General features: G+C 50.1%; 1 protein-coding gene across 2 annotated transcripts; it reads left to right on the forward strand.

Moving 5' to 3' along the window:
* Positions 1 to 1,651: 1,651 nt before the first annotated feature.
* SLC5A9 (solute carrier family 5 (sodium/sugar cotransporter), member 9) lies at positions 1,652 to 24,280 on the forward strand. Of its 2 annotated transcripts, XM_008568209.1 has the most exons (15): positions 1,652 to 1,858; positions 3,806 to 3,877; positions 7,350 to 7,454; positions 7,585 to 7,659; positions 7,778 to 7,942; positions 9,443 to 9,548; positions 10,402 to 10,482; positions 10,794 to 10,999; positions 11,205 to 11,340; positions 11,837 to 11,944; positions 13,943 to 14,093; positions 15,897 to 16,065; positions 17,550 to 17,765; positions 20,752 to 20,890; positions 23,812 to 24,280. In XM_008568209.1, the coding sequence occupies exons 1-15, from the start codon at positions 1,718 to 1,720 to the stop codon at positions 24,018 to 24,020; spliced, it is 2,079 nt and encodes a 692-aa protein (XP_008566431.1). In that variant the 5' UTR covers positions 1,652 to 1,717; the 3' UTR covers positions 24,021 to 24,280. The 2 variants fall into 2 exon arrangements, with proteins under 2 accessions (XP_008566431.1, XP_008566433.1); XM_008568211.1 differs by lacking the exon at positions 7,585 to 7,659.
* Positions 24,281 to 24,351: the final 71 nt, after the last annotated feature.

A 24,351-nucleotide genomic window follows, 5' to 3' on the forward strand; every position in this document is an offset into this window, starting at 1 on the left:
GCCACTTTTTCTCGCTCAAGCCTGCTCCGTCCTCTCCAAAGTGTATTCTTGCTTTGCTAAATACAACTGTCCTTTGCTTTCCGCCTCTGGAGTGTCTCATCCAGTTGTTTGCTGGAGACACCAAGAACCCAGATTTAGCCAGTGGAACTCCTCAGTTTCCCTTAACACCTGCTGTCGCTTTAAGTGTGAAGACACAGCCTCGGTTCAGACATTACTGAGAAATGTTAATGCCCAGTGCCATACATTACTCAACATTTCAATCTTCATTCCAAGGTAAGACTTCTTCTTCTGCAGGTTCCATCTTCAGCAGGACTGGCTGCAGGGCCTGCCTGCCTCGGGAAAAAGGGGACACTGTCAGCAACTTCTGTTTCTCCCTCACTTCTGTCCTACTTGAGAACAGCTACTTGTGAGCCCTGGGAACTGCAATGTGAGGAGAGAGAAGTTGTAATGAGCAGCAAAGTTCTGACTCAGGTAGCACTCTCCTGGGATGGCTCCAGCTTGTGGGCCTGGACCCAGTGTAGGCCTGACTCTTCCCTGTGGATGCTCCTATGTAGTGTTCGGGATTCCCTTGGCCTGGGGGACCTCCTCTCCACACCATTGGCCACTTCAGTTCTTCCACAGCCTCTAGGAATCCAGATCCTGTCAGCTGAGGCCCCAGTGCCCTGGAGGTAGCCTACTGGACAGGACCTAAGGAGATCCCCTGCTGTCTTTTTCATGCATGTAGCCCACATCTATTCCACATTCACACACACCAAGAAAATACTTCTACAATCTTAGTTCAACCCCAGGGTGCAGGACAATCCCAAACCAACAACTCCCAACAGCCCCACAGTTGCAACAGCAAGTCAGCCTCAGGCTCTTGCCCTTTGCATATTTTAGGCTTGAGTCAGACCCTGGTACACAGTGACCCCAGCTGTGGGGTGCACTACCAAACTCTCCAAGTGTCCCTGCCAAAGCTCCTGGACCTGAAACCATATTTGGGACAGGGGGTAAGCAGCCCCACACCTTCATGCTGGGAAAACACAACAAAGATTTATCCAAAGAAATACTTGCAAAATCCTTTTGTATACCCCTAACAGAGTTATTAGAGTTATAAATCCAGTTCTTAGAATTTTCTTTACAAATCTGCCCCTTGTTTTGTAATTTTTATGTATATTAGTTTTTTCCCCCTATACTTTCTAAAATACACATAATATACACATAAAGTAAAATTTACCACTTTTAAGTGTACGGTTCAGTGGTATTAAATACATTCATGTTGTGCAACCATCACCACCATCCATCTTCATAACTCTTCTCATCTTCCCAAACTGAAATTCCGTACCCATTAAACACTGTGTGCACCTGTGTGCTGTATATTTGCACAGATGTGTGCATACATGTGTGTGCATGCGTATACACATGTGCACGTGAGTGTGTGTGCACTGTGTGCTTATGTGTGTGCATATGTGTGCACACGAGTATGTGTGTGAATGTGCATATGTGTATAGTAGCAGCAGGGGAAGGGGGAGAAGAGAGGGAATTCTGAAGGGGTTGGGGTGGCAGTTAGGAGACAAAGTGGGCAGGACTTTATGTACCCAGGAGGGCTCAGAACTTTCTCAACAGCTAATGGTGCTTGATGCTGTTTAATCATTAAAGGAGAGGAATGACACCAGGAGCGCCTCAAAGTCCAGCCTGCTGGGGACTGACACTAACAGATGAACAAGGCGTTGGGAAAATGGGGCTTGGAGCTTTGGAGGATGGGGTCAGGACTGAGACAGCTCTGCACTCAGCACTGGGCTCTGGAGTCAGCCTGCATGCCTACGACATCGGGGTGGTGGTCCTCTACTTTGTCTTCGTCATTGCCCTGGGGATCTGGGTGAGTGAGCCCTGAGGCTGGGGCCTGGCAGGGGAGGCAGAGGTGGCCTCTCATCTTGGGCTGGAGCAGGGGTGGGCAAAAGGAAGCACATCACAGAACCACAGGGGTTGAGATAAAAGGGCCCTCAGGAGGCATCCTCCCACATTCCTCCTTCCACAGAAGGGCAGAATGAGGCCCAGAGAGGGCTTTGGCTTGCCTGAGGTTACACAGCAAACAGGTAGGCCAAGCTTAGAGCCCCTGACTCCTGACTCCAAGTCTCTATGCATCTGCTGCTTTTCTCCAACCACTCTTGGCCACCCTGAGCCTCACTCCTGCCCTCTTCCCTGTGCAAATGATGGACCCCATGTCCTGCCCCAACCCTGCACTAGCTAGTGTCTTGGCCAAGGAGCGGTGCTTCTACAGGAGCCGGGGCTCCCATGTGTGCTCTCAGGGAAGGAGGCTGGGCAGATTCCAAGCTACCTCTCTTCTCCACTGTTCACAGGAGCCTTGGTGCTGTGGGCAGGGGACAGGCTTTGAGGTCAGGAAGCCATGAATTCAGATCCCAACTCCAACAGTTAGAGCATCGTGGCCCTGGGAATATGTAAACCTTCCTGAGCCTCTGTTTTCTTGTGTGGACAATGACAATATGGACTACACTGAAAATTGCTGTGATCATTCAGTGACAGATAGGGTGGATTTAAGCCTCGGGCATGGTGCTGGGCACACAGTTGGCAGGCAGTAAATGGCTGCTCTTATCACCACAGCATTCTGCAGAAATGCCAGCACCTTTAGACTCTGCCGTGAGGCAGACTGTGATTCCAGTACCAACTGGTCACTTCCTGTGGGAGGTCAGGAACCCTCTCTGGGCCTCAGTTTCCTCATCTATAAAAGGGACATGAGTGGTCCCTGCCTCCCAGGGCTGGGATGAGGCAGAAATGGGCAAACAGATGATTGCTGCCTCCTAGAAGGTGGCCAGACCCCCAAATCACCAACTCCTCTGTGATTTTGGACAAGTTGTCCCTGTCCTGGGCCTCAGGTTCCTCACCTACATAATGAATTATTTCTACTCATATGGTCACCAAGAGATCAGAGGTGACACTGGATAGTTCAAGCAAAGTTTCACAAGCACCAGGCCCTGCAAACACTTATCACTCTCTGGTGACTGATTAATTACTTTCCCTTGGGAAAAAGCCTTTTTTTCTAATTTCCCCCTTTTCTTCATCTCTTTTAAGTATTTCTCCTCTCTCTAGACCCCATCAGAGACCTGCTGGCTTCAGCATCCTCACAAGTGCTTCAAGTGCATCCTGCCCTACTTTCTCCCTGCCCTCGTCTCGTGTCCCAGAGAAAACTCAGACAGGTGGCTAGCTGACCCCTACTGCTGCAGGACGGGGGGTTCTTCCAGGGCCCTGGATGGGACTCAGTGGTGGGTCTGACTTCAGGCCAGGCCAAGAGAAGCCCCAAACAGAGCTTCTCACTCTGCTCAGGGCCAGAAGGCAGCCCTCTCTGTCCTTCCAGCCTCCGATACAACAGCCCGGCTGGGAGGAAGGAGGGGGTCAGTTCAGGGCGAGGACAGCCACTATACACCTGGGAATGACAGATCGAATGGCCCCCCAGAAAGCAAACTGTAGGAGGAGGGAAGGAGAAGTGGATGAGAGTGCACGGCCATAGTCATCTCACACACTCGCACAGCCTCTGCCATTCACGGAGACTCTGCCATCCTCTTCCTCCTCTGCTCCTCACACCAGCCCTGGGAGAAGTGCAGTGAGGCCGCAGAGAGGAAGGGCCTCTCCCAGAGACACACGGCTCCAGAACAGTGGAGCCGCCAGCACTCAGGCAGCTCTGTCCCACCTCAGTTCTCATCCTCTGTGTCCCCACAAGGCCTGCACCCAGGTGCAGGGAACCTGGGGAGGAGGGTGGACATTGGAGAGAGGCTTGGAAAATCCTCATCTTTTGCCATTTCCTTTGCAGTCATCCATCCGTGCAAGCCAACGGACCATCGGCGGCTACTTCCTGGCGGGGAGGTCCATGAGCTGGTGGCCAGTGAGTTGACCCTCCTCACCCATCCCCAGTGTGGAGGCTCCCAACTCCTCCCCTCCTCCCCACCAACCATTCCCCGCTCATCTTCTCTTGCTTGCACCACGGAAACAGCCTCCCCACTCGATTTCTTAACTCAACTCCTGCTCTCCTTCCCCAAGTCACCCCACAACCTGAGTGGCCTTGCTAACACAGACTTCTGACAAGCATCTCCAGGGCACCTCCTAGGTGTGGCCCCACACCAGGCACTTTGGACCTGCAGAGATGAATCTGGAATGTCCCTATCCCAGAAAAGCTCAGAGTTGAGCTGGGCAGACAGACTCATAAGCAAAATGATCAGTGCTGAGCTAGAGGGAAGCATGAGGGCTTGTGAGAGCTTGAGGGAAGTGGGGTGGGGTGTGGTTAGGAGAGATTTTCTTGGGAAGGTGACACGTAGCTCAATACTGAACAGCAGTTGAGTGAGGGCAATTATAGGGATGAAATCTCCAACAACCTCAAAGAATCAATCCTGAAACCTTTGTGAACCCCAGCTTCTCCCATCAGGCCACCCCACATTCCCATTGGTCCTCACAACTAACTTCCTCCTCCTAAGGTGAGTGGAGAGATGTAAGCCCTGCCCCAGTGGTAGCTGAAGCTGAATACATACCCAGACACACAAAACTCACACACGTCATGTGTGCATGCATGCTCACACACACAGTCACACACTAAGGCACACACACACACAGGCCCACACAAAAAAACACACATTCACACATGCACACACCCACATATATGCACTCACACAGTAGGACACACACATTCACCCATGCCCACACTCACACATACATGCACACTGGCACTCACACACTAACACACACACACACACATTCATGCATGCCCACACTCACACATACATGCACACCGGCACTCACACACTAACACACACACACACACACACACATTCATGCATGCCCACACGCTCACTCGCACACATGCCCACACTCACACACTCATACTTACACATGAACACACTCAGAACACCAGCTGCCTTCCCACTTCTTCCCATACCTATCTTGGTTCTCACCACCCTCCCTGCCCACCACTGGTCACTGACTCTGGAGAGTAGAGGAAACTCAGGAGGCCTCCAGGGCTCTGGAAGATTTGGGTATCTGGGACAGGAAGAAGTAGGGGCAGGGAGTGCTGGTGTCATCCGGTATGACAGAATCCACAGGGCTGGGGGGAGGTGCTGAGGGTCTGGCAGCTCGCAGGGACAGTGACAGCATCACAGGCAATATCAGTAACCCTTTCATCAGGAGAAAGAATAACCCATAGAAATAGCTCTTCTCAGCCAGTGCCCCCAAATCACAGCCCTTGAAATGAGTTAGGGGAGGAGAAAAAAGCAGGATACAGAAGGTTCCTTTGGCCAGTTCCAGAGAAGCCCAGGGGCCTGGGCCAACTTCCCACTCAATCCTGCAGAGGGAGAGCTGTGGGTCCCACTGTAGCTGTGCAGAATCTGAGGCCTCTGAGCAGGAGGGGGCCGTGGCAGATGCTCTCATGTCCTCACTGTGCTCCAAACACAGCCTGGGCACCCATGGGAAGGAGGATGTGCTGCCCACCCTCAGGTGGGCAGGACTGTCAGTTGTGCCTCCTGCAACTGAGAGGGTCCAGCCTGAGGTCAGGGTGAGAACCAGCTCTGGGTGGGGGTATCTCAGTCCCATTGGCACTGCAAGAGCTGGTGTGTCCAGGTATCCATCCAGTCCTGAGACTGTGACCTGAGGAGAGTGTGGGGCTGGGAGGCTGAGAGCAGGAGCAGCAGCCATCCCCGCTGCAGAGATGCCCCAGTGGTCCTCCTCCCATGCCTCCCCTGAGAGCTTGTTGATGTCTTTTGAGTTATGAGCAGGGAGCATGGGGGGAGGGAGCAGGTGCCTGGCTGCTCCAAGAACAGCCTGGGGGAGGCTTCTTCCTCTGAAGCAGGAGGACTGGTGCACTCTGCTCTGGCTAGATGTTCTAGTCCAGCCCTGCCAGCACCCCTGGACCACTTCAGAGGGTGAGAGTGGGTGAGCATGTGTGCACATGTGTGCATGAGTGTGTGCCTTGTGAGAGTATGAATGTGTGTGCATGTGTGTGAGTGCACGTGTGTGTGTTGTGAATGTGAGTGCATGTGTGCACGTATCCGAGTGCATGCATGTGAGTGTGTGCTTGCGTGTGAGTGTATGAGTGTGTATGTCACTGTGTGTGACTGCATGTCTGTGAGTGCATGTATAAGCATGCATAAGTGTGTGCAGGTTCATGTCCGTCTCAGGGTGGGGTAGCACAACAGCCTCAGCAAGGTCAGGCTACTTGTTATCTCTATGCCTTTACACTGTCTCTTCCCTGAATTTCTCAATTTTCTTCTTTGTTTTCACTTTCTATTTCCCAGCATCCCTAGAAGAGCAGGAAGTTGGGTGGTGAGTCCCCACATTTTATAGGTGAAGAAGCTGAGACTTTGAGAGAGAAAGTGAGTTTCTTAAGGTGGCATGGGGTGCAAAGCTGGAGGACAGTTCTTCCCCTCCAGCCCCAGTCCTGTCTCCAAGGTCTCCCCTAAGCCTCCCACCTGGCACTAGAGCCCCTCTGTCTGCCATTTCTTCCCTCCCAGTCAAGGATCTCACCTAATGTGAAAGGTAACATTGACTGAGTGCTGATTGGGTGCTGAGCACCATTTGCGCAGTGCTTACTAGAGCCAGGGTCTGAATCCGCATTCAGTTGCTTATTAGTCCTGGGACTGGGGCAAGTAATTTACCTGTGCCTCAGTTCCCTCATCAGTAAAAGGGAGATAACAATAGTAACTTCCTCATGAGGATGAAAGGAGTTAATATATTTAGAAGAGGATCTGGGGCTCAGCAATGCTGAATGAGAACTGCTGTAATTGTTCCTATTATCGTTATCGTTACCATCTCCTACTGTTGCAGAATGGTTGGGCTTTACCTGCCCGTGATGGCTGCCCTCCTGGAGAAAAATTAACTCTGGCCTGGCCTGGGTCAGCCCCTCGGTTCCTCCCTCTGCCAGGCCTTACCCTAGATCCTGCAGGAAGTGGGGTGGTGGAAGGGCCTCCCCCATCACTCTCGTGAGGGCCTCCCCCAGCCCCTTCAGTTCTGTCCTCTCTGGAGGCCCTTAGGCCGGTGGCCCCAGTGCAAAGTTTCATCTTCCACGACCCTCAGACCTGATTCCTGTGGATTCCCTTCTTCCCCACTTCACCACTTACTGGGTGACCTGGAGCCAGTGACTTCATTTTTTCTAATTTTTGTTCCTTCCTCTGTAAATTGGGAAGATTAATACCCCTCTCACCAGACACTAGTGGAAGTTAAAATGTACTCGTGCATATAAAGTGCCTGGCACAGCACAGAAGTTGCCCAGTAAATGTCATTTCCACACCTCCTCCTCACTGCTCTGGTCCTGACTCTAGACTGATTCAGGTTAACCCTGGCGCCTGACCTTTGACTCCACTTGTGCCTTGCAGATTGGAGCATCTCTGATGTCCAGCAATGTGGGCAGTGGCTTGTTCATTGGGCTGGCTGGGACAGGAGCTGCTGGAGGCCTCGCCGTGGGGGGCTTTGAGTGGAACGTAAGGAAGCTGACCTGGAGGCTGCTCCAGGACAGTGAGGGTCTGTACCTACACCCACCCCTGGCCTTAGTGCTGAGGAGCCTTAGAGATGCTTGGAGGCTGCATGGTGAATCGAGAACCCATTTTACAGATGAGGAAAGCAAGGCTCAGAGGAGACAGAGGGATTCATCCTAGGTCACACAGAAGGACTGGGATCAGGCCCCAGGCCCCTTACCTCCCTGCTCAGGGCTTTCCCACAGTTAGGGCATGGCACTCCTCCAGGTAGGAAGCTGCCCCTGTCTCATGTCTAGGAACTGGATGCCTTCTTCTCCCCACTCTCCCAGGCAACCTGGGTGCTCCTAGCCCTTGGCTGGATCTTCATCCCCGTGTACATCGCAGCCGGTGTGGTTACAATGCCGGAGTACCTGAAGAAGCGATTTGGGGGCCAGAGGATCCAGGTGTACATGTCTGTCCTGTCTCTCATCCTCTACATATTCACCAAGATATCGGTGGGTACCCAAACCAACAGGGCCATCTTATCTGTCTGGAAATGCTGAATAGGGAACTGCTGAATGTATTTCCATGGACTTGTTGCTAAGAAAAAGCTGACAATTAGATTGGATGAAAGGAAAGGATAGATGGGTGGACAGAATGATGGGTGGACAGAATGATGGGTGGATGGGTGGATGAACACAAGAAAGAATGGAAGGAAGGAAGGACAGAGAAAGGCATGGATCCACATACCTTCGAAGTATGCTCCTGGATCCTCTGCAGCAGTGGGGTAATCAGAGATAAATGATAAATGTTTGTGGAGTAACAGTCCCTATATTCAAAGAACTCACAATCCAGAGTTTGTTCATTAATTTATTAATTCATCTTTTCATTACTTGATTCTTTATTCAGCAACCATGCATTAATTGCCTAGAATGTTAGAGTTAGAACTTATTCTTCCTCTATTGACCTAAACTCAGAAAAAGAACCTAGAGAGGTCAAATGACTTGCCCAAGTCCACACAGAGGGCTAGCTCTGGGACTGCTGCTAAAGTTCAAGTCCCATGACACAGTCTGGGTCTGTTTCCACTCTGTTGTGTTGAAGATCTTGTAATAAGTTCATAAAACAATCATGGAATGGGATCGGCACACACACAGAGGAACTGAATCATTTAGTTGCCAGGGCTAGGGCTGAAAAACATTTTGAGGCCCCTTGTTCCTCTAGTGCTTGAGAACGACCTAGGTCAGTTTAGGCACAGGCTGCATACCCACATTCTCTCATAAACCCAAGCACAAGGATTATCCAAAACCTGTGGTTAGCTGCACTGGGGCTCCTGCCACATTGGGTCAGCCATGGGCCCATCTGGCAGCCAGGTGGGTCTCTGCTCTGACATGGAGCACCCAGCAAGCCTCTGGGCTCCTACTCTCTCCCCCTAATGACCTCTTTCTCTCCAACCCTAGATTCCCCTTTCACTTCCTCAGTCTTCCACTTCATTCCTTACCACTCCTTTCAGGCAAACAGACCAGCCTATCAGTGCTACCCAATTAAATTTCTCCCAGTTTTTCCCTTTTTGTCTTTTTTCGTGACCGGCAATGGATCGCAACCCTCAGTGTCGCCCCCGTACCGGACCCGGACTGGCAACGGGATCGCAACCCTCGGTGTTGCACCCGCCCCTCACTCAGCCAGTGAGCGGCCGGTCTGTATGTGGGATCCGAACCCTTGGCGGGAGCGCCGCTGCGCTCCCAAGCGGGGCACTGTAGCAGTGTGCCACCGGGCCGGCCCCAAATTTCTCCCAGTTTTTAAGGTTTACGCAGTACAGCCCTGTTTTAAAGTCTCCATAGTTCCTCAATGTCTGCAAGATCAAGCCCCTACTCCTTAGCATGGCACTTAAGGCTCATCTTCATCGTGTGATGGGGGCTGAGGGTACCTGGTATTGCTGAGCAGGTAGGTGACATACCCACGGCAGCCACACAGAGGGCAGTGGGGAACCTGGACTCATGGGTCATGGCTCTCTGCAGACTGACATCTTCTCTGGAGCCCTCTTTATCCAGATGGCCTTGGGCTGGAACCTTTATCTCTCCACGGTGATCTTGCTAGTGGTGACGGCCGTCTACACCATCACAGGTAGGGCTGAGGGAAGGTTGTGTCTGTGCGCAGAGACCGAGAGACAGGGAGAGGTGGACAGGGAAGCTTTTGGCAGAGGCATAGCGAGAAAGAATGAAGTACAGAGACAACAAGAGAGAGGGGCAGAGAGACAGAAAACTGATGTTGAAAGAGAGAATGAGAAACAAGGAGAGCCAGAGACAGAGAGAGGCTAAGAGAAAAACACCGAGGAACAGACTGAAAGACACAGTGTGAGAAAAGGGGGGTGAAAAGGGCAGAAACAAGGAAACAGCTGGGGAAGGAGAGACACTAAGAGAAACTGAAAAAGACGGACTGCAAGTGTAACAGGGTAGACATGAGCAGCTTTTACCTGGGCCAGGGTCACTGTGGGCTGCTCCAGGCAAAGGCCACAAACCCGCCTTCTCCTGATTCCTCCAAAGCACCCCACACGGGGGGCTCGGCTCCCTGGGAGACCAGCTCAGGACAGACTTACACACAGCTAAGTTAGGGCATTTAGAGGAACAATGGGGGGGCGTGGGGGAAGGAGGGAGAATTCCTGGTGGAGCTAACGGCACAAGGAAAGGAATGGATTTGGGATATGAAACAGCAGCAACAAAACACTGTGACATGAGGGCCACAGTCAGATTCTGGCAGGGATAGAAGGAGCTAGACCTGAGCACCTCTAACTGTGATCAGTCTCCATCCTGCCAGGGTGGGACAGGTGGGAGCACTGGGTATGGGGAAGGCAGGTGGCCAGAGTCCACCCGCTGAGATGGTCTTCCCTGGTCTCCCCAGTGTGGGCACACACAGGGCGGCACCCACAGAGGAGCCCCCTGTTGGTGCTGACTGATGAGCCCTTTCCTTGGGTACCCAGGGGGCCTCACAGCTGTGATCTACACAGATGCTCTGCAGACAGTCATCATGGTGGGGGGAGCCCTGGTCCTCATGTTTCTGGGTAAGGAAGAGGCCCCACCCTCACCTCTAAATTCCTCTCTGATCTGTCTTTGTCCGTCGTCTCCTTGGCTTGCCTGGAATTTTATAGAGCACAGAGCCATGTCCCCTTTCCAGGCCAGGGCTCCCAAAGAGTGAGATTCTCTCTACTCCAAACCAGGGATCTAGAATCTGAGCCCTGTCTCCCTCCTATATTCCCAATCCCCAGGCCAGTTCCAGTCTAGGGGCCCACATGGGGCTGTGAGCTGGGGTGGGCAGAGAGTCAGATTCACTGGGGTCTCAGGAATGCTTCACTCATGGTGTCTCTCCCCACAGGCTTTCAGGAGGTGGGCTGGTACCCAGGCCTGCAGCAGCGGTATAGGCAGGCCATCCCTAATATCACAGTCCCTAACACCACCTGTCACCTCCCACGGCCTGATGCTTTCCACGTGCTTCGGGATCCTGTGAGCGGGGACATTCCTTGGCCAGGTCTCATTTTTGGGCTCACAGTGCTGGCCACCTGGTGCTGGTGCACAGACCAGGTAAGGCCCTCAGCCAGGCTTGACCTAGACCACCAGGAATCGGGGTGACTTCCTGCCAAAAAAAACCAGGCGCCTGGATACAGAGGGCTGGACCTCACTCTGGGACTGGAGTACGGGCACAGTCAGTGACCAGTGTCAGGGCTCACCATGGCTGAGCTGGACCCCTCCCCAACCCAAGTGGTGCACCCCATTGCTGCTGTTTCAGGTCACTGTGCAGAGGTCTCTCTCCGCCAAGACTCTGTCCCATGCCAAGGGAGGCTCAGTGCTCGGGGGCTACCTGAAGATCCTCCCCGTGTTCTTCATCGTCATGCCCGGCATGATCAGCCGGGCCCTGTTCCCAGGTCAGAGATAGCCTTGCTTCTTGGGTGTTGGGATGTGGGGCTTGCATGGGGCTTCCAGAGAAGGTGCTCCTGGACAATGTTGGACCAGAGCAGGGGTTGGCAAGCTTTTCTATTTAGAACACATAGTAAGTATTTTAGGCTGTGTGGGCCAAACATATAACAAATATTTGAGTAGAAGAAATTTGTATCTGAATGCCCTTTTGGAGCCTTGCTTTCCCTTTATATGAAGTAAAAACAGTTCAGGCTTTCTTGGCATCTTGCAAAGACATTTGCCTTTATCACGATAGAATGTCTAAAACCCAAAGGAGTCTATCAAGCTCCACAAGGTCGTAGATGGGCAGGAAAATTACCAGAGACCCAGGTGCCCCTTGACCTTCTAGACATAGATCCCTGCCAGAGTCTGCAGTGAACACTTCCCTCTAGTGTTGGAAACCAAATGTGGGGCCAACCTGACAAGGCTAGGCTCCCTCAGCTCCAACCACCATCACTTTTGCAGACGAGGTGGGCTGCGTGGACCCCGACATCTGCCAAAGAGTCTGTGGGGCCCGAGTGGGGTGTTCCAACATCGCCTACCCCAAGTTGGTCATGGCCCTCATGCCCACTGGTGAGTCTCTCTCCCCACCCCACCCTCCACTCCCACCTCCCGGCTTCCACCCATCCCCATGCCCAGGAGGGATCGCAGTGAAATGGATGAGAAGAGAGAATAAAAATTTTCACCTCTACACCCCCCTGGGCCCCCCCACAACAACAACACTTTTCACAAGAGTACGTAAGGCAGCTGCTCTGTGCACCAGTCCTGGAGATGCAGGAATAAAAGATAGGACCCTGCGGACAGGCTTCATGTAGTCACTGGGGCACTCGGACTTACAAAGGGCACAGTACAATGTGTAATGTGACCAGTGCGGTGACCCAGGGGGAGCTAAGTGATCCCTAAGGAGGCAACTGAACCAGTCTGGGGGAATGTTGGGTAAGTCTCCCAGAGGGGAGGAAAGGGAGCTGAATCCTGAGGAATATCGTAGGCAGACAAAGCCAGAGGGGTGTGGGAAGTGTCCGTCATTCTAGGGATGAGAATCTGCATATGCAAAGACCCGCGGTTGATAGAGCATGAAGTTGGTACTGAAAGTAGCCCAGTGTGGACACAGAGGCAAGGAGGAGTGAACACAACCCTGCTGGAGAGGATGTCTTTGCCAAGCCTCCTCCTGGAGCAAAGCCTCCACTCTGAAGGCACTGGCGGGCTCCGGGTGGCTAAGGGCAGCAAGTGCATGACTGGATTTGGGCTATAACAGACCACTCTGCATGAGGACTCAGGGTGGAGGAAGGCTCAGGGGGAGGTGGGCTCAGGGGAAAGCAGGGAGACAGTCAGTGAGGTGTCTGCTGTGGTCTGGGTAGTGCGTCATAGTGGCTTGGACCAAGTCAGTGGCTTCAGAGATGGACAGCAGGGGTTTAAAGATATTCCTGAAGTAGAATTGGCAGGACTTGATAACAGATTGTATCTGAGGGACAAGAAAGACAGAAGAATCGAAGAGTGCTCCCAAGTCTTGGTCTTTAGAAGCAGGTTTACAATGATATTGAGATTGGGACCACAGGAAGAAAGGCAGGCTTATGGAGGGCAGCGGGTGAGTTGAGAATGAGAAATGAATCAAAGAAATCGTGGAGATGGTGGGAGGCCCAGCTAGCAAAGAGCAGGCGCTGAGGGATGGAGGTGGTGAGGAAGGAGAGCAGACGAAGGGGTCTAAGATAACTCTGACATGTCTGCTGCGGGACCAGATAGATATTATTGACCAAAGAGTGACACAGAAGGCCCCAGAGGAAGCTGAGTACCTAAGTTTGGAACACGTGAGTCCAAGGCTCCTATGAATCTTCCAGGGAGACATTTGGGAGGTAGTTACATGGATTTGATGAGAAAGAGAACTGAGGTGGGACCATGGCCGGGAGTCAGCTCCCCAGGGCGAGCGGTCGTATTTCTAGAAGCTTGGTCATTAGAGTCAGAGAGAATTCAGATATCACTGGGCCCCACCCTTTCTTGTCCTGGTAGGACGATAGGCCCAGAAAGGGGAAGAAACTAGTCCAAAGATCACACATACAGCCAGTTACTTGCAAAGCCAGCAAACAGCAAAACAGCACCAGGGCTTCTGCCTCCCAGGCTGGGGCTTCAGCCCAACACCACAGTGTCAGCGAGAAAGGTACAAAAACACTAAAACTCAATTATTAATAATCTCCTTCCTCCTCCCCCGCCTTCCCCCCTACCAGGGACTCATTAAACAAGTGTCTACAAGCTGTGAAACCCAGACCAAGATGGCAAAGCTGCAGAGAACCTTAAAGATCACCTAGTCTCACACACCTTAATGGTATAGATGAGGAAATCAAAGCTCAGGGAGGGCAAATGAGTCACCCAAGGCCAAAAGCAAGGCAAAGGCTGAGCCCAGCTAGAACCCACCTCTAGTTCTGTGGGTTTCCTGCTGAATGGAACCTTATTCAACACCTTCCCCACCCCATGCCCACTCCAGTCTCCTAAGCCTGCTTGACGCTGCTGCAGCCTCCAGGGTCCTGCACAGCCAGTGTTAAGGGGCCAGCTGTCCACTCAAGCCTTGTCTCTCCCCAGGTCTGCGGGGCCTGATGATAGCCGTGGTCATGGCTGCCCTCATGAGCTCACTCACCTCCATCTTCAACAGCAGCAGCACCCTGTTCGCCATCGATGTGTGGCAGCACTTCCACAAGAAGGCAACGGAGCAGGAGCTGATGGTGGTGGGCAGGTGCGCCAGTCTGTCTCCCTGAGCACCTCCTGAGAGCACCCCCTCGCTGTAGGCACAAGTCCCTAACCCCCCTGCCCTGCGTTTCCCTGAGGATATCTGTCTGGGTCTGGGCCCTGGACTGACAGAGTACTGGATCTTAGGGCCAGGTTTCTACATGACCCCAGGTAAGTCCTTCCCCAAACTTTAGACCACTTCTCTCCCTCCAGAATAATGGGGAGAAAAATCTCCTTCCTGCCTATTTAACTTTCTCTTGGAATTAACCAACAGGGTGATTGAGAGAAGATGACAAAGCACTTAGGAAATGAAAGGTGGACCGCATAAGTGGGAGGAGAGTTAGCAAGCAGCTCGCCGCTGAGGTCTTTCAGACCAACTCTGGCTGTTATCCCAGGATAATGGAAATGCTACTAACTTAATCCATCAGACTCACCCAGAACATCTTCCATGGGTCAGATCCTTATGCTGAAGACCCAAGGATGACTCACATGGCCCTGCCCTCAGGGTGCTGTCAGTTCAATAAGACAGGTAGATACACAGGTAATACAGTGAGGTACCTGTGTCGGTGGAGATGTTCACAGGAAGGCTGTCTCCAAACAATGCAGAGCCTTGAACACCATGCTAAAGAATCTGAACTTGGTCTTGTAGGTATCTGTTTTATGCTTTTAAAAGCATAACTTGGTGGCTAATTTTTCTTCTTCTCCATAGCCTGGGGATTTGAAATGTACATAGGGTTAAGGGGTCCTTTCTGAAATCTTGCTTCATAATTTAAGTCCCTAACTCGAGATTCTGGAATAAAGTGCTTGGTGGATAGATGCTTGAGCTTACATATCTTGCTCTTTTACATCTCCCTACCTTTGTGCTCACTGTCCTCCCACCAGGATGCCTTCTGCCCATGGCTGCCTCATGAATTCCTGCTGCCTGCTCCTCTCTGCATACCTAGCCCTCAACACAGGGACTGACCATGCAGGATCTGAGTGCAGGGTGGGTTGTGCAAAGAGGAGAGGGATGAGCAGCAGGGAAGCCACTCGGGTAGCTGCTGCTCTAGTGGGGCCTATGACAGGGAAAATGGGAGGAAAAGGAGAGGAGAGGACAGGTATGCGGAGACATTTCGAAAGAAGTGTCCCTTATCTCTTTGCATACTAACTGCCTAGTTTTTCTGCCACTTATTTCATCAATCACTAGGATTTGGGTGCCATCTCCTGGCCACATGCATTATTGCACGCAACACGTCCAAGAAAATTTTTCATCAACTTGTTCACAAATCCAAAAAATCATACATAGAGAGCACTCTGGACACGTAGGCCTAAGCCAGGGTCAGTTGAGGGGGAGTCAGGAGAAGAAAGTGGGGTTCCTGCCCTAAGCACAGTGCCAATGTAAGGGAGACGGTCAGAACTGAAGGAGCCTGGAGAAGGGAAAAGTGGAGGCTGGGGTCACCCTGGAGAAGGGAGCCATCCCACAAAAAGGGGTTGGGATGTGAACTAGGAGCAACAGCAGCCCAGGCAGAGATGAGAGGCCTTTTTCCAGGTGGGTGCTGGGGTGGAAGGTATGGACTACTCCTTGAACAGCAGGTGGGCTACATGACCTCCAAGGCATCGAATATATAAATGCCAAGGTCTTAGAATTATGAATTTCTTGGATTCTGCAATTCTAATATTGTGGGATTTTAATAGTCTAAGTTGGGATTCTAACCTTCTAATTTTCTCTGATTCGGCGACCAGGCATTCCCTTCCCTTCTTCCTTCCTGGTTCCTGAGCATCCCCTTCACCCCACCCTGTGCCTCACAGCAACCTGTGATCTCCCTGGCAGAGTGTTTGTGGTGTTCCTGGTTGTCATCAGCATCCTCTGGATCCCCATGGTCCAAAGCTCCAACAGTGGGCAGCTCTTCGACTACATCCAGTCTATCACCAGCTACCTGGCTCCACCCATCACTGCCCTCTTCCTGCTGGCCATCTTCTGCAAGAGGGTCACAGAGCCTGTGAGTGCAGCACACCTGTCTCTTTCCCAGTACAGCAGAGTCTGGAGACCTGGTTTGTCAGTTACCTGGTCTCTGTGACCTTGGGCACACCCACTGCCCCCTCTAGGCTTCCATCTCCCTGACCAGAGCATTGGGTCTAAATTCTTTCATTCACCGAACAAACATTTATCAGTCCTATTAAGGCTGCTCCAGAAATGCAATGGTTTACAAGGTTCACATAGGTCTGCCATTGCTGGCTGGAAAGATGATAAATAAGCAATAATAATAAATTATAATGGCTACTGTGGGAGCAAAAAGCATGAGTACCTAACCTATGGGACTCTTGGGAGGGTGTTAGGGAAGATTTCCTGGATGAAATGACATCTGAGCTGAGACTTGAAGGATTACAGGGAGGGGAAGAGCATTCCAGACATGAGGAACAGTGTGTGTGAAAGAGCAAGACAGACTGGAAGACCTCTAGGGTCTGTTCCCTCTCTGACACTGTAAGGTTCTATATGTAAGCAAAATAACAGCAATTGACAGTGATGATGACAAAGTGCCCTGTGGGCGTCTGCACACGCATCATTCACCTAACTGTGCTGAAACCTGAGAGAAGTCTGGGAGGAAGCTAGAGGTACAGGGACTGGAACCTGGAACTCCCCAGGACAGCCTAGGAGAGACAGGCCCAAATCTACTGACTGTACCATGAGAAGTTACAACATGAGAGGTCAAGGTCACTGCACAGATAGCATAGAAACCCCTCCCTTGATGGCGCACCAACCAAGGTGTCCACAGTTTGCAGAGGTCTAATCTTTTCACTGATAAGCATAGCATGCAGCAGAACCCAGTTGAATTCTGGGTGTTTCTGCTCATTCTAGAGTTTCTGAAATCAGAACCAGCATCTCATTTTTGAAGATATCAGTTATCTGACCTTACATACTGGAAACAGTTACAGGTTAGGGACAAATGGAACTATAAAGAAGAAAGAAAGATATAGGAGGTACCAGCGCTTTTCTTTTCTTTCTTTCTTTTTTTTTTTTTTTTTTTAAAGGCAATGGAAGGGATAGCTCTATTATGATTTCTGAGTTATCATACCAGAAAGTTGGGAAGAGGATCCTGGTGTTCCCTGCTTATAACAAAACTTATTCCACTTTAGTTAAATATTAAGCATGTAATTCTTAATTCTCATGACTTAATTATTCATGATAATTCTCTTATCATGGCACATGAGAAAACTCCGAGTCATCAAGGTCAAGTCATTGGTTCAGAGTCAGTCTGAAATGGAGCCAGGATTCAATTCCTACTCTATTGACTCTGGAGCCCATACTCTTTTCAGTACACCACTTTGCCTGCCTGTAAGTCAAGATGAAGTCACAGCATTCACGGGGAACTCACTAAGATGTTCTTGCCAAACACTGTAATAAACCAGCAGGGGAGAGATTGGGAGCAGAGTGGCTTTTCCCTTCCTAGGAAGATCCCTGCTTGTGTCTGCCCTCTCTCTACAGGGAGCCTTCTGGGGCCTCATGTTTGGCCTGGGGGTGGGGTTTCTGCGCATGATTCTGGAGTTCTCCTACCCAGCCCCAGCCTGTGGCGAGGTGGACCGGAGGCCAGCCTTGCTGAAGGACTTCCACTACCTGTACTTTGCTCTCCTCCTCTGCGGGCTCACTGCCATGGTCATCATCACTGTCAGCCTGTGTACAACCCCCATCCCTGAGGAAAAGGCAAGTGGTTTGTGTGCACTGAGGCCCCCCCTGAAATGCTCCCCTACCCCCAATGCCTAGACTTCCATGACTGAGTTTTACTCTGTTGAGTTAGGGTCCCCCCTGTGGTCATACAGATATCCCTGTGAGGGGGAGCTCATTGGCCTATGAATTCTCAAGTGAAAAGTAACTCACTCAATTCAAAAATTACTCATCGAGTATCTAGTATGTACTAGGCACTGTGTTGAGGTTAAAGATGAGTGATCCCTGCCGGTGACTGTCCATGCGGGGAAACAGACACCAACACAAACTTACCACACAAAGAGAACATGCAGAAGGACCAGGCTCAACGGGAGCGGCCAAGCACAGAAGCAGAGGCAGTCCCCACCTGGGAGGCCGGGAAGGGTGCCCTGACAAGGTCACTTTGGTAATAAATGGAGATTTTTTGAATGGTCAAGAAACAAGTACATGAGAAAAGAAAGAGTTTGCTAGATTAAGAGCTGAACTTAAACTCCTTACCTCTCCCAAGCTGGCTGATTTACCAGGTCTTCAGCATGGATGCACAGTTTTTGAAGCCTTTTTTTCCTTACTGCCATAATGAAATACCAAAGACTGGGTGACTCAGCAGAAATATACCGTCTCACAGTGTGGAGGCTAGAAGTCGAGATCAAGACGTTGGCAGGATTGCTTTATTCCGAGGCCTCTCTCTGTGGGTTGTAGATGGCCGTCTTCTCCTCTTTGTCTTCACAATGTGCCTGTCTGTGACCTAATCTCCTCCTCTTTAAGGACATCAGTTTATTGGATCAGGGCCCATTTTAAGACCTCATTTACCCTTAATTACCTCTTTAAAGACCTCAACTCCAAATACAGTCACATTCTGAGGTACTGGGGGCTGTGACTTCAACATGTGAATTTTGGGAGGACACAAGTCAGCCCATAACAGAGCCCATGGCAGAAGGTAGTCCCTGAAATATTAAGTGGAAATCATTTAAAATGCCCCTTATGTGTATGGTGCTTTAGAGTTTGCAAAATGACTTCATACCCTTGGTTTTACTGATTTCCTGCAAACAAGCAGGGCATTCACAGATGAGCCAAGAGAAGCAGACTTCTCCAGTGGCTCACTCCAGAAATGGTCTCCTCCTGCTCCTCAGTCTTCACCTTCTCCATTGTCTGCTCTCTTGCTCCCACACTGAAGTTTTCCCCAGTTTAAAATACTTCCTGAATCCTGTTCTGTACAGGTCCTGCTGCCTCCCTCTCCTCCTCAACAGCAGACTTTTGCAGAGAAGAGCCTCCATCCCCCAAGTCTACTTCTCACCTCTTGTTTAATTCTCCACCCATGCAGTCTGGCTGTTGTCCCCAGCATTCCACCAAAATCACTCTCACTGAGGTCACTGATAACATCTTGTTGCTAAAATCAATGGACACATCCCCATTTTTATCTTAAGTGCATTCCAAAGAGAACTAGACACCGCTGACCATTTCCTGCATCCTGAAGACCTCTCTTCTGTTCACTTTGATAATGGATTTCTCTTCTTTTTTTTTTTTTTCTCTATCCTTCTGATCACTCTTCTGACTTTTTCCTGGGCCTTTCTTCCTGCCTCTTAAATATTATTGTTCCTTAGGAACCCATCTCTTTCCTACAACCCTTCTCACCCTACAATGTCCCTGAGTTATGAATTCAACAACTTTCTATATAAAGATGACAGTCAATTCTCTGTCTCCAGCCAAAACCCCTCTCTCAAGGTTCAAACCCCCAAATCCATCTGCCTCCTCGTGGCATAAAGAGGCACAGTCCATATGCTACTAGTGACACAATGTAAATATAAAGTTTACTGAGAGATATACATAAGCAAAGAAGCCTCGGGGGCTCTCATGATCCCAGAGACACATGCTTGAGCCTGCACAGCTGGATGCACAGTGGAAGGTAGGAAGCAGGGTGCAGGGCAGGGGACACTTGGTTCAACATGTAACAAACAGCTGCCTGGGCAGAAGAGCCTTGTTAGAAAGGAGATCAGAGCTCAGGTGGTCCTGTTTGAGTCCAACACCACTGATATCAGCCAGAGAACTTAATATTTTTTCTCTGCTGAGCCACCAAAATGGAAGAGGACAGAGAAGAGGAAAAACCACCAGGACCATCCAGGGGACATAAGATTTGTTTCTCCTCACCTAGAGCTCCTACAGACTCTTGAAGCTCGCCATCATACTTGTGTGTGCACGTTCTCTCCCTGCCCCTCTCTCTCACTTGCTCACTTTCTTGCTCTCACTCTTCCCTTTCTCAACAGCACCAAACCCACTTCTTGTCTTGTGTCCTCTATCCCTGGGAGGAGTCTCACTACCCGTCTGATTGTGTAAGGCAGGAACCCAAACCGTGGTTGCCTCTCCCCACTCGCTCACCAGCTCACTCAATCATTCCCCACGTCCTCCAGACGTTACCTCCTCAACATCCCTCAAGACTGCTCCTGCCTACCCAGTACCTCGGACACTCTTCATTTCTCGCTTCCCTTTTGTGACAGCCTCCTGGACCCCCTTCAATTCACTCTGAGAGATCTTTGAAAAATCCTTCCCAAATCTACCAACAGGGAAGTCCCTTCACCTCCCCAGGGTTGCACGAGTATAAGTCCCTTCCCTTTGCCTAAACTCTGCGGTGACTCTCCATTGTCTATAAGGATGTTAAGTAACAACTCCTTGGTCTGACCTTTGAAGCTTTTTGTGATCTGCACCTGCCTCCCTGTCCAGCTTTGTTTCTGTCTGTGAGCTCCATGAGGAGGGCCTACACCGGCTGGGGTCTGTAGTCCACCACCCAGAACAAGCCTGGCGTGGAGTAGGTGCTCAGGGAGGACTCCTCTTTGAAGAAAGGGGAAGTCAGGGCTAGGACTCCCAACCCTGGCCTTGTTCCTCATCCTCCTGCCTTTGCCCAGACACCTCCCATGGACTGGGCCCTCTTTTCTGACAGCAGGACTTCTCTCCAAAGGCTACTGACTCCACACAGCATTTTCTCTCCCTACAGCTCGCTCGCCTGACATGGTGGACTCGAAACTGCCCCCACTGTGAGAGCACGCCAGGGACATCAGAGAGGCCAGCTGGGGAGTACCCTGCAGGCGGTGGAGTGGCAGAGATCTCCAGCCAGGGCTGGGTGCCGCCAGGAGGTAGGCTGAGGGCATGCAGGAGGTTCGCATCACAGGGAAGCAATAGGGATGGATGCTGTGTCGTAGGCCTCCTATGACCGCATTTGGTGGTCACTGGGGTCTCCAAGGGAGCCCGATAAATATCACCCTTCCGCACATGTCTATTGAACTATTTGAGAAATAAGACAGATGAGTAAGGCAGATGGGAGGCAAAGTATTACCCTTGTTACTGATAGAATGTATATGGAAAGTTGTAGTTCATGTCCATGGGGAGGTGCCCTTCCTAACACTGAACCCCAGCGTAGACAGAGTACCCAGCCAGTCACCAGCAGGTCTGACCAAGGGCACAGCCTACACCCTTTGAAGGAGGGGGGCTGAGCCAAGCATGCCCCCTTTATCCTTCCCAAATCTACCAACAGGGAAGTCCCTTCACTTCCCCAGGGTTGAATGAGTATAAGAGCAGAAGAAACAATGAGTGTTTACATGTATTGAGTTCCCGGCACATGGAAGGAAACATTAGGCATGGCAAAGAAACACCCCACCCACAGTCCCCACCACCACATTTCTTTAATATATGTCTCCCACTGGGCTTAACAATTCTGCCTAAAGTCACAGAGAAGCATGGCTGTCCCTCATGGGACAAGAGCAGCCATATGTCTGTCTTCATGAGGTCTTCATGAGGTTCCTTGGAAACAACCTCCACTCCTACAGATGTCTCCTTGTGCTTCTGATAGTCTGTATAAATTATGCTTCCTGCAGGTTCTTAAATGTGTTAGAACAGTACATTAACTAAATTTACTCCAAGGCCACATAATCTTTAAAACTGAAAATTGTCATAAGACATAATGTACCTGCTTTAGACATAATACAGCTATAATCTTCCTGTGGTGAGATTAAGTAACAATATTAAAATCTCTAATGATAGAATGACAACGTTATAGAGATTTCTCAATTAGAAAATTTCCAAGGAAAATTTTTAAATCCAAAAAGTTAAATCCATTTGCAAGTTAAAGTCTAATATCAATTTATCTTGCCCTTGCGAATTAAAGTGCAGTGAAATTTAAATCCTAAATATATTTCCTGCCTCAGTTAGAAGGGGTCTCAGTGGCTGGATGGAGTCAGGGTTCCTTCAGTAGCTGCTTTCCCCCACTTGCAAAAGAAACAAACACCAGGAATAGTGAAGAAGCATTCAAACTAACTACTCTGACCCGATAATTATACAACATATATATACGTATATCAAAACATCAAATTTTACCTCATAAAAATGTACAATTACTACGTGCCAATTAAAATTAATTAATTTTTTAAAGGCCTTCAGGCAGAGGTAGGCCAGACGGATAATTCTGAGTACTAAAAAAAAGAAAAAAAAATTAAAGAGCAAAAGAGTAGATCTGAAAGAAGTATATTCATCCCAGGTTTTAGATAGATTTAGACGCGTTAAATTATTGCACACTTAATAATGACTTAGTCACACAGGTTCTCTGGGTATGTGGAATTCACACATGAAGCCCTGTGTGTCATCTACCTCAGAGTGTCGCCATGAGAACCAAAAGAGAAAATGTTTGGACCAGCTTGCAAAATGATAAAGCCTAGTACAGTGAAAAAGGTAAAATTTATATTATTGTTCTTAGTGCAGTTCTGCAGCTACATGTCCTTAAGCAAGTATTTTCCTTTCTCTAAGTCTTTTTCGTCTGTGCAATAAGGAAGCCAGATCAGATGGTATTCAGGGTCCCTGCAACTCTGACACTCTGTGGTTGCATTGAACTTACCAAGTACCATGTTCCAAAGCCTTAAAATAATAAAGCCTACATTCCTAGTGCATTCTTTTCAATATCAATGAAAGGCTTTTTATATTAATTTTATTTTTAATATCCTATCTGCTAATTTAAAAATATGTACCTTATTACTTCTTTTGAACTTAGTTTTTAGTGAATTGCACTATCTTTTAACTTCAGGATGGCCCTTTCTGCACACTGGGGAGCCTGTGACTACATGGGCTTGGCTCATGCACATTCAGAACATGATATTCATCAGAACCTCTCCCCCATGCTCCAGCCCTGGTAACTTTTTATTTTTTATTTATTTTATTTTTTTATTTTTTTATTTTTTCCTTTTTTTGTCTTTTTTTGTGACCGGCAACGGATCGCAACCCTCAGTGTCGCGCCCGTACCGGACCGGGACCGGCCACGGGATCGCAACCCTCGGTGTTGCTCTCGCCCCTCGCTCAGCCAGTGAGCGGCCGGTCTGTATGTGGGATCCGAACCCTCGGCGGGAGCGCCTCCACGCTTCCCAAGCAGCACACTATAGCAGTGCACCACCGGGCCGGCCCCCTGGTAACTTTTTAAAGTGTCATCAAATCTCCACTCTCATTTGCTGCTCAAAACAGCCTCAACACAGAGCACAGGGCATACAACATTGACCCATCTGAGAAAGCAAGAACCTGCAGCTCAGAGAGGTGGAGTGATTTGCATATGGCCTCATAGTCAGCTGATGGTAGAGCTGGCCCTGGAACACTGAGTTCCTGGCTTGCAGCCCAGTGCCCTTTCCAATGGCAAGTGCAGCAATCTTTCTGGTTCAAACATTTTCTCCTTCCTGGGTGGGATAATGCTCCTTCCCTCCATCCTGATTCAGGACTTGTGCTCTGAATTGGGATGGATTGCATTCTCCTCCCTCCTTAACACATCATCCCCCTTCAACAGTGAGATGCTTCTGTTTGTGTGCTGTGGCTGGGTCAGAGCTTAGGCTAGAATACCAGCTTAGCACCCAGTCTGTGGTTTGCAGAGAGGGCGAAGTCAATGCTCCACCCCTACCTGCCTTCTGCACATCCCATCCCTTTCTTCAGTTTCTCACTGCCTTTCTCCCTTCTCTCCTCCCTCATCACTTCCCTTTCTCGCCTCTCCCCTCATGTTCTCCTTCCCCTTCTGGTTTTGTCCCTCCAGCCCCATACAGGTCCTGGGGAAAGCTGCTCTGGAGCTGGTTCTGTGGGCTCTCCGGGGCCCCTGAGCAGGCCCTGAGCCCTGCAGAGAAGGCTAAACTAGAGCAGAAGCTGACCAGCATTGAGGAGGAGCCCCTCTGGAGAAACATCTGCAATATCAATGCTGTACTCCTGCTGACCATCAACATCTTCCTTTGGGGCTATTTTGCATGACTACACAGACCTGGCTCAACAAGACAGATTAAATACAGCCCAAGCCTGGCCAACCACAGACATAGTTTTTCCTCCCATCTTGCTGCTCAGACTGGAGACAATGGAGGCTGAGCCTGCAGGAGCACCTGAAGAGCATCTAATACCACCTGCACACTCAGCAAGTGGAAAAATGAGGTCCAGAGAGAGCACTGGACTTGTTCATGACCACACAGAAGCACTCACACTGGGTCTCCTGACTCCAGCTCTCTTTTCATTACATTGCCTTATACTCCTACCTCAAAGACACTGAGTCTATTCAGGAACTTTTACTGTACATGAGTTTTGAGGTTAG

Source organism: Galeopterus variegatus, unplaced genomic scaffold (assembly GCF_000696425.1).
Source record: "Galeopterus variegatus unplaced genomic scaffold, G_variegatus-3.0.2 Scaffold387, whole genome shotgun sequence".
NCBI classification, from domain to species: domain Eukaryota; kingdom Metazoa; phylum Chordata; class Mammalia; order Dermoptera; family Cynocephalidae; genus Galeopterus; species Galeopterus variegatus.

Excerpts from the sequence above, each read along its gene's own strand:
- SLC5A9 (XM_008568209.1), top strand. The coding sequence starts at position 1,718 with ATGGGGCTTGGAGCTTTGGAGGATGGGGTCAGGACTGAGACAGCTCTG. Across the intron at positions 7,660-7,777 it reads GGACTGGGATCAGGCCCCAG|GCAACCTGGGTGCTCCTAGC; the intron begins GCCCCTTACCTC and ends CCACTCTCCCAG. Across the intron at positions 20,891-23,811 it reads GGGCTGGGTGCCGCCAGGAG|CCCCATACAGGTCCTGGGGA; the intron begins GTAGGCTGAGGG and ends TTGTCCCTCCAG.